The 16208-nt window shown below is 59.8% G+C and overlaps 1 protein-coding gene across 4 annotated transcripts in view; it reads right to left on the bottom strand.

Annotated features, from left to right (window-relative positions):
* WNT7B (Wnt family member 7B) overlaps positions 1 to 16208 on the bottom strand; it is a 50055-nt gene that overhangs the window by 12389 nt on the left and 21458 nt on the right. For all 4 annotated transcript variants that reach the window (XM_021091384.2, XM_085025378.1, XM_085025377.1 and 1 more), the window contains one exon: positions 11490 to 11716. In XM_021091384.2, coding sequence (XP_020947043.1) covers positions 11490 to 11716 — 227 coding nt within the window. The remainder of the gene's footprint in view (positions 1 to 11489; positions 11717 to 16208) is intronic.

Raw genomic sequence — 16208 nt, 5'->3', positions numbered from 1 at the left:
GTCTGATGGCTGGCAGGTCAAGGTGGGCTCCATTAGCCACGCAGGGCCTCTGGCCCGAGGTCTTGGGAAGGCAGAGAAGGAGGTACTGGGAGAGTTGGGGCGGGGCAGGCAGGAAAGCCCTGGACTCAGTCTTGCACCAGGCAAGTCACTAACCCTCTCTGAGCCCATGTCCCCATTTGCCCTAGGGCCCCAGGAGCAGCTCTAAGAGCAAACAAGACAAATGGGCAACGGTCTCACCATCACCAAATGCGGAGCGGGCCAGGGTGGGCCAGCGGATGACCAGGCCCTGCAGGGCTCCGAGGACAGGCCCCGGCACTTCTCTCTGCTGTCCAGACATCCTCCTAGTCAGCCTACCCAGCTGCCCCTTCTGTGCGTATTCTGGATGAATCCCAACCAGCCCTGCCCTCCGAGACCACTGCCCCATGGGAAACTGAGGCGCTGGCCACTCAGGGATCACCCAGCTCTGCTCCCTGTCTCCTATTGGTGATTCAGTCTTAAGCCCCCCACTGGGCCCAGCCCCACCCCACCCCTGCTCCACGGCCTCAGTGAGGCCAGCCAGACTGGACACACAGGGAGAGAGGTCTGCCTGGGTCAGCAGGGCCTGGCGCACCCTGCCGTCCCCTCACTCTGCCCCCGAGGAGGATGCTGGGGACCAGGCAGGTCTTTGCGTGCAGTTACTGGAGGGGAGCGATGTGGCTCCTGAGTAATGGGGGCCTGGGCAGAACAGCACCCCTCACCCTCCCAGGAAAGAGCTGGGCTATGCCCATCCTCCCCAGACACAGGCACACGACCGCCCCCCCCCCCCCCCGCCCCCGCATCACTGTCCACTCAGAGCTACCTGCCACTTCCGGCATCCCCAGGGGGCTGGCACGCTATTTTTAGAAAGTCACAAAAAGCCTTAATTGAGCTCGTAATGACCTGATTAGCCGCAGGCCCTTAGCAGGGGAGGCAAGGTGAGTAAGGCACTTGCTTCTCTCTGAGAAGGGGAGCTGGGATTCTGGAACCTCAGTGCTGGGAAGGGAGGAACTTGAGGGGGGCACTCGGGACCATCTGGGGCCACCCCACGAGAAGCCTGAGGCCCAGAGAGGGGCAGCACGCTGCCCAAGGTCACACAGGGGCTCAGGCAGTAGGGGAGCCCAGACCTGACATTCTGAAATGATAGGGTGAGGTCAAAGGTCTGGGGGCCGGAGAAGGGGCTCAGAGGCTGAGACCTTGAGTTCAAGTACAAACCCTAAAATTGGTCAGTTGGGTGAGCTTGGACCAATCAAGGGAGCTTTTGATGTCTCGGCGCCCCTACCTGGCAAAATGAGGATAATTGCCCTGCCATGCCAGAGGACCCCCTGTCCCCGTCCCCAGAGGAGCCATGTGTGGTCCTTGGGGTCAGGCCAGCACAGAGAGGGTTGCTGAGCTTCATGCTCACACGTGTGACAGACACCATGCAAGGCTCTCCGTGGGTGTACGCAGGATGGCGTCCACACGCGTCCCCACGTTCGAGTCCCCGGGCCTTTACCTGGACTTATGCACAAATGCAGTTCCCAGGACGGTGAGCCAGTGTGTGCACCAGTACGGGCGCCCCTGCTCATGGCCAGCGCAGCCCAATTCTGTCAAAGGCTGCCTCTCTGCCAACCGGTGCTTGCCCCTCTTAAAAAAACACAGAGGGAGCTCCCGTTGTGACTCAGCCTAGTATCCCCGAAGACACGTGTTTGAACCCTGGCCTCGCTCAGTGGGTTAAGATCTGGTGTTGTCGCAAGCTGCAGTGGAGGTTGCAGATGCATCTCGGATCTGGTGCTGCCATGGCTCTGGTGTAGGCCGGCAGCCACAGCTCTTAATTCGACCAGTAGCCTGGGAACTTCCCTATGCTGCAGGTGCAGCCCTAAACAAACAAACAAAACCCATAATTATTATTATTATTCTACAATTGAATAATGAAAAGGCAACCAAATTAAAAATGGGCAAAGACCTGAATAGCCATTTCTCCAAAGAAGGTATAAAAATGGCCATTAATGGGAGTTCCCGCTGCGGTGCAGCAGAAACAAATCTGATGAGAATCCATGAGGATGTGGGTTCCATCCCTGGCCTTGCTCAGCAGGTTAAGGATCCAGCACTGCAGTGAGCTGTGGTGTCTCGGACATGGCTCGGGTCCTGTGTTGCTGTGGCTGTGGTGTAGGCTGGCAGCTGCAGCTCCGATTCAACCCCTAACCTGGGAACTTCCATATGCCATGGGAGCAGCCTAAAAAAAAAAAAAGCCATTAAGTACTTTTAAAGATGCTCCACATCATTAGCTGTCAAGGAAATGCAGATCAAAACCACAATGAGAGAATGCTTGACACCCACTGGGATGGCTAAAATAAAAAGAGGGACAATAGCAAGTGTTGGCAAGGATGTGGGGATATCAGAACCGCCAGTGGGAACGGAAAGCGGTGCAGCCACTGCGGAAATCACGCGGTGGTTCCTCAAAAGGTTAAGTAAGAGTAGCTGGGTTTTTTGTTTTTTGTTTCGTTTTTGTCTTTTTGCCTTTTCAAAAGGGCTGCTTCCACAGCATATGGAGGTTCCCAGGCTGGGGGTTGAATCAAAGCTGTAGCCGCTGGCCTACACCAGAGCCACAGCAACGCGGGGTCCAAGCCACATCTGTGACCTACACCACAGCTCAAGGCAACGCCGGATCCTTAACCCACTGAGCAAGGCCAGGGATTGAACCCGCAGCCTCCTGGTTCCTCGTTAGATTCGTTAACCACTGCGCCACAACGGGAACTCCTTTTTTTTTTTTTTTTTTCCGGAGTATCTATTTAACCCAGTGAGCCCCCTCCTTGAACTGGGCCCAAGAGAAATGAACAGGTGTCCACACATGAACTTGCATGTTGTGTAAGTCACAGTAGCCAAAACGTGGAAGGAAACAACCCCAATGCCCATCGAAGGAGGGGTGCATAAGGCAAATGCGGCCCTCTTCAGCCCTATAAGGACCTCAGGGCTGGCGCACCGATAAACCTTGAAAACATCACACTCAGTGAGAGACACTGGGCACAAAAGACCGCATAGTGTGTGATTCCACGATAGAGAATGTCCAGGACAGGTAAATCCACAGAGAGGGGAAGCAGGTAAGGGTTGCCACAAAAGTGCTTGGAGGATGACGGCTAAGAGGGACGGGCTTTCTCTTTGGAGGGATGAAAATGTTCTCAAATGGGCAATGGTGATGGGTGCACAGCTAGGACAATGTGAAAACTCACTGAATTGTGCACTGCATTTTTTTACTTATTTATTTTTCCTCTTTCTAGGGCCGCACTCGCAGCATATGGAGGTTCCTAGGCTAGGGGTCGAACTGGAGCTGCAGCTGCTGGCTACACCACAGCCACAGTAACACTGGATCCGAGCTCCTACACCACAGCTCATGGCAATGCTGGATCCTTAGCACACTGAGCGAGGCCAGGGATCGAACCTTGTCCTCATGGATACAAGTCGGATTCATTTCCATTGCATCACAATGGGAACTCCGAATTGTGCACTTTTTAATTTTTTTAAAATTATTGTTATTATTATTATTATTTTGCTTTTTAGGGCTACACTTGTGGCGTATGGAGGTTCCCAGGCTAGGGGTCTGATTGGAGCCATAGCTGCAGGCCTACACCACAGCCACAGCAACGAGGATCCGAGCCATGGCTCACCGGCTGCCTGAGCTGCACCCCAGCACACACGGGGGTCCTGGGCAAGGCAGGGAGTGGAGGCGGGGCAGGCAGGTGAGTCCAGAGATGCCTTAGGGCCCGATTCCCTCTTGGTGCCCTTGAAAAGTCAGAAGCCAGGGGCCACGCCCAGCCAGGCCCCCAGCCCCACCCCACCCCCGCCGCCGCCAGCCTCATCTCTGGTTCCGGGCAGGGCCCTGGACCACCTGGGTCCTGTCCACGCTCTGCTGAGCGCTGACTGGACAGGCTGGCCCGCAGCCCCGGGCCTGTTTCCCTACCTGCAGGAGGGAGGTAATAGCATCACCCGCCTCATGGGTCCAGCGCAGCGAGAGGGGGCAGAGCAGCAGGGATATGGGCTGTGCTCAACATGCACAGTGGCCTGGACCCTGGGCCTGCGGCGGCCAGCGGGTGGGCAAAGGCCAGCGCTGGCACTGTGTGTGCGGTGCACCTGGGCGGAGCTGTCCCCTCCTGCGTGTCTCTGTCCTTCCCTCTGTTTCTGTCTCTCTATATCCCTCTGTCCCCCTGGCTCCCTCCCGCCCACCCCGGCCCCCACCCCGGCTGGGCCCCGGCTGAGTCAGTGTCTCCACGCTAAGCTCTTCCCTGCCGTTGTCATAAACAGAGCCTGGAAACAGCCCTGCCAGGTCCCAACACGCCGGCACACCCGTGCCCGCGGCAGCCCTCCGGGTGGGTCACACTCCAGCTGGGCATGAGGGCCTGGGCCAGGGCAGCACAGCCAGAGCCCAGGGGCCCGCGTCCCCAGCCAGGCTGGCCTTCCAGCCGCTCCCGCCCTGCCCCGCAGCCTGGGCACGGCCTGTCCTGCAGCCTCTGGGGAGGGAGGCCAGCCCCCCGGCCTGCCTGCCCTCGGAAGCAGCAACTGCCCAAGAGGGGGACATGGTGGAACCAGAGCCACCCTTCCCGCCTCTGTCCCCGGCCCAGCCCCCGCAGCTGCCCTCCATCCCCCAATCCTGGCACCTGGACTCCCACTGGGGCACAGGGCTGAGCTGTGGGTTGAGATCCCTGCTTCTTACCTCTGAGACTGGCTCTAAGCCTCAGTCGCCCCATTATGCTGTGTGGGGCCAGGAAGTGACGGCGGGGGCAGGGCCCGGCCGCAGCCACCTTGGCAAAAATGGTGCTCCCACAATGATGGCAGGAGGGGTCCCACGTGGAGACGGCTGAGGTCCAGGCCAGGCCTTGGAGGCCGAGGGTGGAGGCCACCCACCCTGTGATCTGGGTCCTGCTGGGAGGGCCAGAGCCCCAGAGTCCTGGACCCCCGTCCATGAAGGCCTTGGGCGGAACCCAGGTGTAGGCCTGAGGAAGCAGAGGGCCCACCCCCGCCCCCATTTTGAGGAGAGCCCGCGCAAGGCCTGGTAGAGTTGGGGGCCCAGACAGAGCCCTGGCCCAGAGTGTGCGGCTGAGCCCAGGGCTGCGTGGTGGGACCCGGGCAGCCAGCCCTGGAGGGTCTGCACCCCACAGGGTCCTCTCCCCTGCCAGCCCCCTCCCCAGCCCTCGGCCTGTCCTGTCTGCTCCGGCCCTGCGGGGAAGGATGGAAATTTCCTGTCCTGGGTGAGTTCCAGAAGGACCTCAAGGAGCCACGGGGAAGGACAAAGCCACCTAGCCAGAGCCCCCAGCAGGTCGCCACAGGGTCCAGAGTCAGCTCCCTCAGGAACCACGGTGCCCAGGGGGCAAGCTGGCTCTGGTGTGGGGGCCAGAGCAGGGCCACCTGGAGTGACCCGGGCCTCATCACATCCTGAGCCAGGCATGGCTTGGGGAGCTCTGCCTCTAGCAAAGCTCAATGACTCTGATATCCGAGACCCCAGTGGTCCCTAGTGTCCTGGCTGCTTTTGTCCCTAGTGTTCTGGCTGCCTGGACCCGGAGCTTGAGGCTTGAAAACGCCTGTTCTGCAGCTGCCACTCAGGCTGGTCCCCTGGGATGGGGGTGGGGGTCGGGAGTGACCGGGACAGACAGAACCGAGATGGGTATCCCGCAGAGCTGGGGCCTGCGGGCCAAGAGGGCACTCCTGGTACAAGGCTGGGGCCCAGCCAGGCCTCCCAGCCCCCTCCATCAGCTCATCCTGGGTGCAAGGCTCCAGGAGCAGGGCCAGATGGCCTTCTCTCCTGCCCCAGGCCTGACATACAACAGGCACTCAATGCATGCAGGCTGAACAGTAACAGGGGCTGCCAAAGGGAGCCACCCTCACACCTCTGCTACCCCAGGAAGCAGACGGTCAGGGACCCACTGCCCTCAACCAAGCTGGGGGACGGTGTCCTGGGAGGAGGAGTCAGATCTGGGTTCAAACGTCCACTCTACCCCTGACCAGGGTGACCCCCCCCCACAAGCAGTGCCACCAACAGAAGTCTCACATGAGTCATACAGGTCTTTTTAGTCGGCCACGCCTGTGGCACTTGGGTGTGGGATCAAACCCATGCCACAGCAGTGACCTGAGCCCACAGCAGTGACCACACCAGGTCCTTAACCCACTGAGCCCCAAAAGAACTCACAGGGTCATTTCGAATTTTCTAGTTGCCGGAGTTTCCCCTGTGTTATAGCAGGTTAAGGATCCGGCGTTGCTGCAGCCGTGGCACAGGTCACAACTGTGGCTCAGATTCCATCCCTACCCTGGGGAACTTCCACCTGCGAAGGGTTCAGCCAAAAAAACAAAAAAACCAAAACCACCACATTTTCAGGGTGCCGCATAAAGAAAAAATGAAGGTAACCAGATGGATTTAATTTGGGGAACATTGGATTTAGCCAGTGTATGGACACATCACCCTCTCAACATCTTACTGTAAAGATCATTCGATATCTTACTTGACTTCTCCTTTAAAGTCTTTGAAATCTGCCGCGTTATCTCACACTTACTGCATGTCTGCGGCACGCACTCTATTTCAAGGGCTCCCCTGCCAGCTGTGGCCTGTGCCCCCAGAGTGGACAGTGCCACCCTGGAGCCCCAGGCAGGGGCCAAGCAGGCAGTAGGAGCTTCCCTTTTTCCTCCAAGGCCCCTGCCAGCAGCCGACAGAAGCCTCCAGACCCTCGCCTCGCAGACACGTGGAATAAGTCTGTCTGCTCCCTCCGATGGTCCAGAAACAGACAGGTCCTCACTGAGCCCCTACGGTCTGCAGCTGGTAGGCTCAGGGCTTGCTCTCAATGCAAACCCCACCCACAAGGCAGGTGGGAGCAGACACAGCCCAGGTGCCACGTGAGGCAGGATTAGGGGTGGCCCTATGCCTGGTCATGTCCGAGTGGCACATGATGGGCGGGACTCAGTGTTCCATGGCAGCTTGGGGTGCGGGCGGGGCCAAGTACACACAGCCTTGGCCCGCACGCCCCGTGCCCAGGGGGTCCCAAGGGCTCTGGGCTCAGGCGGGGCTGGGGCAGTGGGTGGAAGGAAGGCCCTCTCCTACTCTGGGCCTTCCAGAACCATCTATGCCTTCCAGGCTTTCACAGCCCTCCAGCCCCAGCCCGTCCTCCAGCCCCGGCCCTCTGCACCCTCGGGTCTGCTCTGGGCACTCCCACAGCTCCTGGAAAATACCACCCACTTTCCAGCCTCTGGGCTGTGGCACCTGCTGTTCCCTCCACCCGGAGCCCCCTTCCCTGCTCTCATCTTCAGCCTGGTCTGGGCCACTCTGACCCTCCCTAGGTCTCAGCTGACACATCACACCTTCAAGGAAGCCCCACCAACAGCCCTGACTCCATTATGCCGCCTGTTAGAAACGCGCTGCCTTGCTCCGGGGGCGGGGGGGGGCCCTGGGGCCCTGAGTTTCGAAGGGGTGTCTGTGGAATATGAGGTTCAGCCTGATTCTCCTGTCTTCCCGTCCTCCTCCTGCACCTCATGGAAGAAGACAACCGAGCTGGACACAGCCACGCGCCCCACCCCCACAAACCTGCTTCCAGTTTGTCTGCTTTTTGCTTTTTAGGGCCCCACCCGTGGCACGTGGAGGTTCCCAGGCTAGGGGTCCAGTCGGAGCTGTAGCCGCCGGCCTACACCACAGCCACAGCCACGCAGGATCCCAGCCACGTCTGCGACCTACACCACAGCTCACGGCAACGCCGGATCCTTAACCCACGGAGCGAGGCCAGGGATCGAACCTGCGTCCTCACAGATACTATGTCGGGTTCTTAACCCGCTGAGCCAACAAGAACTCCCTCAGTTCCAGTAAAGAGAAGGGACAGGTTGCAGGGGCCAGGGTGGGCCAGCCCCACGCTGGGATCAGGAGCAGGACTGGGGTGAGCTCTGGTGGCCAGAGAGTGGAGGTCAGGCATGAGGGTGGAGGGTGCCTGAGGGTGGGCTTCGACTCCCCAAAGGAAGCAGAGCAACGGGCACCCAGAGGGCCCCAGGGCAAAGATGGCATAGGGTCATCCTAAGAAAACTCTGTCTTATGTGGAGGGGTGAGCTCCCCATCCCTGGAGACACACAAGCAGCAGCACCATGTGCGGGGAGACTTTGGAACTCTGCATGGGGGTTGATTTGCACCTTGAAAGGGTTTCCCTTCAGCTCTCAAGATTGAGACATGGCCCAAGGTCACAGGCAAGGCCTGAAACGGGCCTGTCCCACCCACCCAGGCCATCCCCCCGCTCAGGGCCAATCATTAATTGGCACCGCTCGAGTGGCTGCTCCCACGAGTGCCCCCGGCTGCCTGCCAGCTCATGGCCCAGCTCCCATCCCATGCCCGGGCCACCCGCATGCCTCTGACGTGGGCCGGCCCCACAGCCTGGCCCCTCTTCCTGCCTGTGACTCCCAGCAGCCGAGCCCCGGGAGGAGCAAGGTGCCTGCTCAGACCCCCATCACAGCACCCGCGGGGTTTGGGGGGGGGGGCTCCTGCTGCCTGTGGGACTCCGCCCCGCTTGGCTGGCAGCCAGAGCCCTCCTGGGCGAGGGCAGGGCCTTCCTCAGAGCAGTGAGGAGTAAGGGAGGGCGAAAGGCCTGTCGGGAGGCAGCCTGGGCCTTAGGAAGCCTACCTCCCGGAGCCTTAGCTGGTCCAGGGCTGAGAGATGCTGAGAGGATGGAGGAGGAAGAGCTAGGGAGGGTGAAAAGGGGGAAATCAGATGCGAATGAGCAGAGCAGAGGGGACGGGCCTCCAGCGTGAGGAGGAAGCGAAGGATGCCCAGAGCAAGTTTCCAGAAGGGATAGGGGCCGGGGGCGGGGGGAGCTCGGGCAGGGGCTGCTCAGACTGCAAGCTGAAAAGTGAAATTTGTCCCAGGCAGCAGGGAGCTTCTGCAGGTTTTGGAGGAAGGGAGTGACATGGCACGGCCGGCGCTGGGCAGGAGGCAGAGGGAGGAACTGACCGCCGCCACAGAGGCAGGCCCTGCAGTGACCACGGGGCAGAAGGCAGGGATGGACCGAAGGGGCGCCACCAGATTTCTGCTGAGATGACTGGGTGGTCAGGCCAGTGGCGGGGGGTGTTGAGCATGGAGACTAAAGCCACAGGGTGCTAGGGTGGCCAGCAGTCAGCCTCGCCGTGCAATGTGCGGGTCCTGACCCCCTGGGGTGGAAGGCTGACTGGGGCGGGGCTGGGAGGGAGCCACCAGAGTCAAGAGGAAGCCCAGGCTGCCTGGGCCCAGCCTAGGAAGGGGGTCAGTCGGCCACACAAAGGTCACGAATGGCCTGGACGGGGTGGTGGGAGTGAGAGAACGTGAGCCCGAGGGCTGGGTGCAGGTGTGGGCATCTCTGCCAAAATGTTTGCCTCTGAAGCAGGTGAAAGTGAGAGAGGGCCTTAGGTGGGCTCCCTAGAAGTAGAACCTGAGATGCCTGGTCCCACGGAGAGCTCAGGGCGTGAAGAACTTTGCAGAGCAGCCCCACCTGCACAGGGGCTATGTATCCTGGCATCAACCCGCCCCTGGCGTAGCCACCCCTCTCGGTGGGCAGAGGGCTAGTTTCCGAGGAGGAACAGCTGTGAGCTGAAAGCCGCCATCCTTATAGGACCAGGGGAATGTGTGACTCTCAGAAGTGATCTGTGTCCACTAAGAGGGCCAGTCGCTGGCAAGGGGGCAAGCACTGCTCCTCTGGGCTTTGCAGGATGCATAAGAGCTTGGCATTTACTAGGTGCTGTTGATGCACCTGTTGCCTGGGGGCCCCGAGGAGAGGCTCAGAGTGGCTGGGTCTGGAGAACCTCCATGAAGGGCAAGCTTCCACCTCTCTCCAGGCCGAGGAACCACTTCCACTGCCCACCCCCCTTTGCCCAGCACGGCCAGGAGGACCACGGGAAAGCCAGGAGGAGGCTGGATCTGAATCCAGCTCCACCGTGTGGCCACAGCAGCTGCACAGCCTCCCCTGGCCTCCGTGTCCTCAGCTGTACAGTGGGGATGCTCACGGCTTCCTCGGAGCCCAGAGTCTCAGGAGTCAGGGTTGGGGGCCAGGCAGGCAAGTGGGTGCCTGGCATGAAGCGGGCACCGGTGCTGACACCTCCTAACCACGGTGGCTGGGGAAGGCAGCCCCGCCCTCTCCTGCTGGCACCTGGAGGGAGGAAGCTGCACTTGGGTGGTGGGGCCCTAGGGAGGGGGCGGTGCCACCCACACGCTGCTCACCGCAAAGGGGCCCCCGGGGGCTTTCCCTGTGCCTCCCCCTGCCCCACGCAGGCGTTCCAAGCCCTGCAGAGCTCAGCTCTGGCCTGGGTCCCGGCAGCTGTGGCTCGGCTCGGCAGGCCCAGGCTCCTCGGCCTTCTGGGAACGGAAAGACACCTTATACTCACAGGTAGAGTCCCACCTGTGCCTGCAGGCCGGGGTCCAGGCTAACAGGGCCCCCTACACACCTGGTGCTGTGCCCCCATTATCACGCTCTGCCCTCTGACACTCACACTAGCCTGGAGGGGCTGGTCTCACCATTCCCCCCCCCCACCTTGTTCAACAGCTGTTTATTAAGCACCTACTGAACGCAGGCACCAGGCAAGGCACTGGGGGTCCCAGATAAGGGCCTGCTTGATCTGAGCTCATGTTACGCATGAGGACACGGAGGCCCTGACGCCCCGAGTGCCCGTCACAGCTGTCTTCAGATCAGGTCAGATTCCGCCAGTCCCATTTTTCCCTTTAACTCCTCAGTCTCCTTCCCTGTAAAGTGGGCACAGTGGAGTCTCATGCAAAGCCATGAGGACAGGGAGCAGGGCGAGTGGGCCGGGGACTGGGAAAGGCTCAGTCGGGCACGGCCGGCAGAAATCTGGTCCCCCCTGCCTGTGCTTTGGTGGCGGCCACTGCCCGCGGAGTGGGAGCCCCGCCTCTTTCCCCCAGCCTCCTCCCCACTCCCCTGGGCATCCCCGCCAGCCGGCCTCCTCCCTGCCCCCCACATGTCACCCTGCAGTGGTCTGCTCGCTCATACTGTTCCCTCTGCCTAGTATCCCTTCCACTCACAGGTATCATAGCCCTTTACCCAGCCCCTCCTGCGGGCCCGGCACTTTTTGCATCAAGCCCCCCACCAAGCATCCGCGGCAGGAACTACTACTGTCGTCGCATTTTAGACACAACACGCAGACACAGGGACACGGGCCTCTTGCCTAGGTCCACACAGCTGTTGCACACCACCAGCCCACTGGCTCACGTCCACCCCGGGATGGTGTCCCCCAGCCTGACAGCCTGGAGCGAGGGCTCCTATCAAACCTCCCTTGTCCCAGAAGTGGCAGTGCCCCAGAGGGCCGGGCAGGTCGGGGACTCCTGGGGTCCTGAGCCTCCAGCAGGCCAGGCCCAGAGAAGGGCTCTTACGGCCAAGAAACGGGCCAGTGGGTGCAGAAAAGCGGCCTGGACTGGTCTTCCGTGCGTGGGGGGGGGTGGCCTGGGCCCCAGGCACCCAAAGGCCCTGGCAGGGTCCCCGCGAGCCCAGAGGCACCCTTACCTACTCGGAGCTCTTGCCCGAAGACCGTCTTCTCGCCGAGGGCGGAGCAGTTCCAGCGTCCGAAGCGGAACTGGTACTGGCACTCGTTGATGCCCATCTGTGCCCCCTCCCCGATCACGATGATGGCATCGGGCCGGCTCTGGCAGATGGCGCGCTGCCGCGGGGCCAAGCCAGGGATCTTGTTGCAAATGATGTTGGCTCCCAGGGCCACGACGGATGACAGCGCTCTGCGGAGAGGGGTGGACACGGGGAAGGTGAGACGCTGGCGGGGCCCCTCCAACCCCCCCCGCCCGGTCTCTTGGCCGGAGAACGTGTTCCAGGAGCCACTCCATCCTCCACCCCATGCCAAGCTCTGCCCACTGGGCACAAAGCCCAGACCCCTGCCCTCGAGGGGCCACTTCCACTGACCCACTCGCGGGATTCTAGCTTGAAAAGGCACACACCCCAGGGCCCTCTTAGCCTCAAAGTCACAAGAAGGGGAGTCCAAAGTCCCACGGCCTGCAGGAGCCACAGTTCTCCACGCCTCGGAGTCAGACACACAGACCCCGCTGGGATTTGACAGCCATCACCTTGGGACGGTCCACAGCTGCCTTCCGGCAGCAAACCCCAGCTCCCAGATACAGGCTTTCGCATCATGAGTAGACCCTCCCCAGGGAGCCTGCGCCAGGCAGGCTGCTAAGTGGGTCACCCAGGCCAGGAGCCAAGCCCACGGAGTCCTGACTCCAATCACAGGACCTTGGAAAGACACGCTGCCTGTCCGAGCCTCAGGTTTCACACCCATACATGGAGTATAAAACACCGGATCCCACCAGCACCACGCAGGTTCAGAACAGAGACCCACGGGGAGAGATTCGCCACCTGTGAAGAGGACCTGCCATTCGTCCCTCTGGACCACTGGGTGCGCTTGGAGGAGAAACAGGAGCAATGAGAACTGAGCACCTACTGAGTGCTGGGCCCAGCAGGTGCCTCACGGCAGCGTGGTACCTTGGAGTGGTCCCCTGAGCGTGCCTTATAATTGAGCCACTGGCACCTGCCAGGAACAGAGGCTTGAGATGGGAGGGCACCTTGGCTGGGCTCAGGTTTTTTTTTTGCTTGGGTGTTTTCAGAGGGACTGTTCATCTGTTTGTTTAATGAGGTGCAATTCACAGAGCAGAAATTTAACCTTTTTTTTTTTTTTTTTTTTTGGTCTTCTTAGGGCCACACCCTCAGCATAGGTACATTCCCAGGCTATGGGTCGAATTAGAGCTACAGCTGCCCGGCCTACACCACAGCCACAGCAACACCAAATCCAAGCCACGCCTGCAACCTACACCACAGCTGACGGCAATGCCAGGTCCTTAAACCAGTGATCGAGGCCGGGGATCAAACCTGCATCCTCCTGGATACTATTCCAGTTCAGAACCCACTGAGCCACTGTGGGAACACCCCCTTGGCCCAGTGCTAAACTGGGTTGTCTTCTTGTTGAGTGGCAGGAGCTCTTTGGGACATAGGCCTTGAGAATTTGCTCATCTTCATTCATTCAGCCATTCCACAAACACTCATGGCCGGCTTCGTGGGGCAGCCCCCGAGGCCCCAGGGTCGCTCAGACCTGGCACGGCCCTCAAGGTGCCTTCAGGCTGGTGAGGAAGCTGGGGGTGAAAACGATGACCCCGAGACCGGGGGTGAGGCTGGTGCTCCAGAGGCAAGTGGGTGCTGCGTGTGTCCACCGCGCTCGGGGCCGAGGGGTTCAAGCCCGGTGGGGCTTGCACGCGGGCCTGGGAGGGAAGGAGAGTTTGCCAGACAGAAAAGGGAGGAGAAGAGCATCCCTGGTCCCTGGACCAGCACAGGCCAATGTGGCCGGTCCTCGGAGGCCCATCCCAGGAGACCTCTGGTTCTGGGGAGGGAGCCGGGGAGGTGCGGGGAGGCGCTGAGCACATGGTCAGATGGGGAGTGAGGCTGGGCTAGGATGCTCTGTGTCTGCCCCCAGGTCCCACCGGGGTCCCCCAAGTGCACTCCCGTTAGTCTGAATGCCTGCTGCCAGGAGTGGGGGGGCTCTTTCTGGGGGCAGCGGGGCCTGTGCAGCCCCGAGCCTTCTGGAAGAACTGGGGAGTGTGCTTTCAGCAGCCGGCCGGGCTCCGACCCGAGGCCTGGAGGCCGCTGCCCGGCAGGGTTCCCATCCGTCTCATTTCCCCAGCTCGGTTTTCTGAGCAGCTACAATTACTTGGGGCTGAATTCCCCAAATTCCAGCCCGCTCCCAGCCCCACCCGCCCAGATGCGCTTCCTCCATGCCAGCCCCGGGCATTTCTGCCCATTGTGCCCGTGGGAGACCCAGGGGGGTCTTGGCCAGATTAGGGGGCGGGGCGGGCGGGCCACGGGGATTGAGTGTCGCCAGGCGTCCTGGTCACAACACGTGCTGTGGGCTCACGCCACACGGGGAGTTTCCCAGCTGGCTGGGGGTGCCCAGCTGTCCTGGAAAAACACTGACTCGTTTCTCTCAAGAAAGGGGCTGGCAGGCCGTGGGCAGAAGGGGGGAACGCACAGTGCCAGGAGGCCAGGGCCTGGGCATCGGCTCTGGGGAGCCCCTTGTGGCCACCCCGCCCCCATGTCCTGCCCCCCAGGCTATTGTCTAGAAGCCACACACTGTCCTGAAACCCAGCCGGGGCCCATAGTTCTGCCGAAACAGCCCCCTTCTTTCTGCTGGCTGCGCCTTCTCCTCCGGGTGCCCCAAACCAAACAGTTGGCGCAGCTTCTGTGGGAAACCGTCTGCCGGTTCCTCCACAAAGCCAAACAAGCGCCCCTGTGACCCAGCAATTCCACTCCGAGGTACATGCCCCGAAGAATAGAGAACAGGGATGCAAACAAAAACGTGTGCGCACACGTTCAGAAGAGCTCCGTTTACGACGGCAGAAAAAACCCAAGCATCCGCCAGGGGTGAAAAACGATAGGCAGAGTGTAGTTTCGGCCCAGTGGAATATTACGTGGTCATAACACGACGGACGTGCCAATTGGGGACACGGCGAGGATGGACCTCGGGTGCATCAACGCCCACGGAGGAAGCTGGACACAGAAGGTCACGTCCTGCAGGAGCCCCTCCGTAGCCGAAGTCCGGGACCGGCACACCCACAGGCACAGAAAGCAGGGGAGTGGTGGCCTGAGGCTCAGGGAGGGGGGTGGGGAGGGACTGCTCAGCAGAGGGGGTTTGGGGGACAGTGACAACGCCTTGAACTTGGTAGAGGGGCTGGTTGAATGACTTCGGGGGTGCACTCAACGCTGCACAGCTTTAAAATGGTTAAATCGCTGGAGTTCCCATAGCGGCTCAGCAGGTTAAGGATGTGACTGGTATCCATGAGCATGTGGATTCGATCCCTGGCCTAACTGGGGAACTTCCATACGCCGCAGGTGTGGCCCCCAAAGTAAACAACAACAACAAAAAAAAAAAAACTGGGAGTTCCCGTCATGATGCCATGGAAACGAATCCGACTAGGAAATATGAGGTTTTGGGTTCGATCCCTGGGCCTTGCTCAGTGGGTTGGGGATCTGGTGTTGCCATGATCTGGGGTATAGGTTGCAGACGCGGCTCGGATCCTGCGTTGCTGTGGCTGTGGCATAAGCTGGCAGCTGTAGCTCCGACTGGACCCCTAGCCTGGGAAGCTCCATATACCACAGAAGCGGGCCTGAGAAGCAAAAAAAAAAAAAAAAAAAAAATGGGCGAAGGACTTAGACACTTAGACATTTCTCCAGAGGGAGACCAATGGCCAGTGAGCCCGTGAAAAGATTCTGAACATCGCTCATCATTAGGGAGAAGCCAATCAGATCCAAAGGGTGGTGCCGCTTCCTCCCCGGCCAGGATGGCTGGGAGCAGGACAACAGAAAATAGTCCGAGTGGCTGAGCCTGTGGGGACATTGGCACCTTTGCACGTTGCTGGTAGAAAGGTAAACTGGTGCAGCCGCTGTGGACAGCAGTCGGGAAGTTCCTCAAAAAGTTATGACCACAGCCCCCAGCAATTCCAGTCCTAGGTGTATATCCAGCAGAATATAGAAGACAAGTGTTTAGACAAAAACTTGTGCACGAATGTTCCCAGCAGTGCCCATCACAAGAGCCAAAGGAGGGAATAACCCAACTGACGGATGGATGAACAGAATGTGTTTTTTTCAGACAGTGGAATATTATTTGGCCATAAAAAGGAATGGGCAGATAGACACTCCAAGATGGACCTCAGAAACATAATGCTAAGTGAAAGAAGTCAGGCCACGTGTTGTAGGATTCCTTTTCTAGAAAATGTTCCACAAAGGTAAATCCAGAGACAGAAGGAGGCTGGTGGCTGCCAGAGGTTGGGGGAAGGGGAATGCAGAGTCACAGCTCATAGGTGTGGAATTTCCATCCGGTGCGATGGAAAAGTTACAGAACTAGAGAGAGGCGAAGGTTACACAATATTGTGTATGTACAAAAGGCCACGGAATTTTACACTTTAACGTCATTAGAGTGGAAAAGTTTATGTTAAATGAATTTTAAGCATAATTTTACCTTTTGTTCTTTTGGCCCCACCTGCGGCATGCGGAAGTTCCTGGACCAGGGATCAAACCCTCGCCACGGCAGCGACAATGCAGATCCTTTAACTGCTAGGCCACCAGGAAACTCCAAACACAATTTTAAGGGATTGTATCCATATGCAGGATTTCCACAGCCCCTGCCATAGGTGGGACCAGTGGGAGGGGACAACAGGGGACTTGCCCAGCTGG

The sequence above is a fragment of the Sus scrofa genome, chromosome 5, assembly GCF_054392235.1.
Source record: "Sus scrofa isolate SSC_HxYL_T2T_F1_AM1 chromosome 5, Sscrofa_HxYL_maternal_Yorkshire_Landrace_v2.0, whole genome shotgun sequence".
NCBI classification, from domain to species: domain Eukaryota; kingdom Metazoa; phylum Chordata; class Mammalia; order Artiodactyla; family Suidae; genus Sus; species Sus scrofa.
Note: the sequence above shows the minus strand (reverse complement) of the source record. Positions and strands in the feature narration are given on the sequence as shown.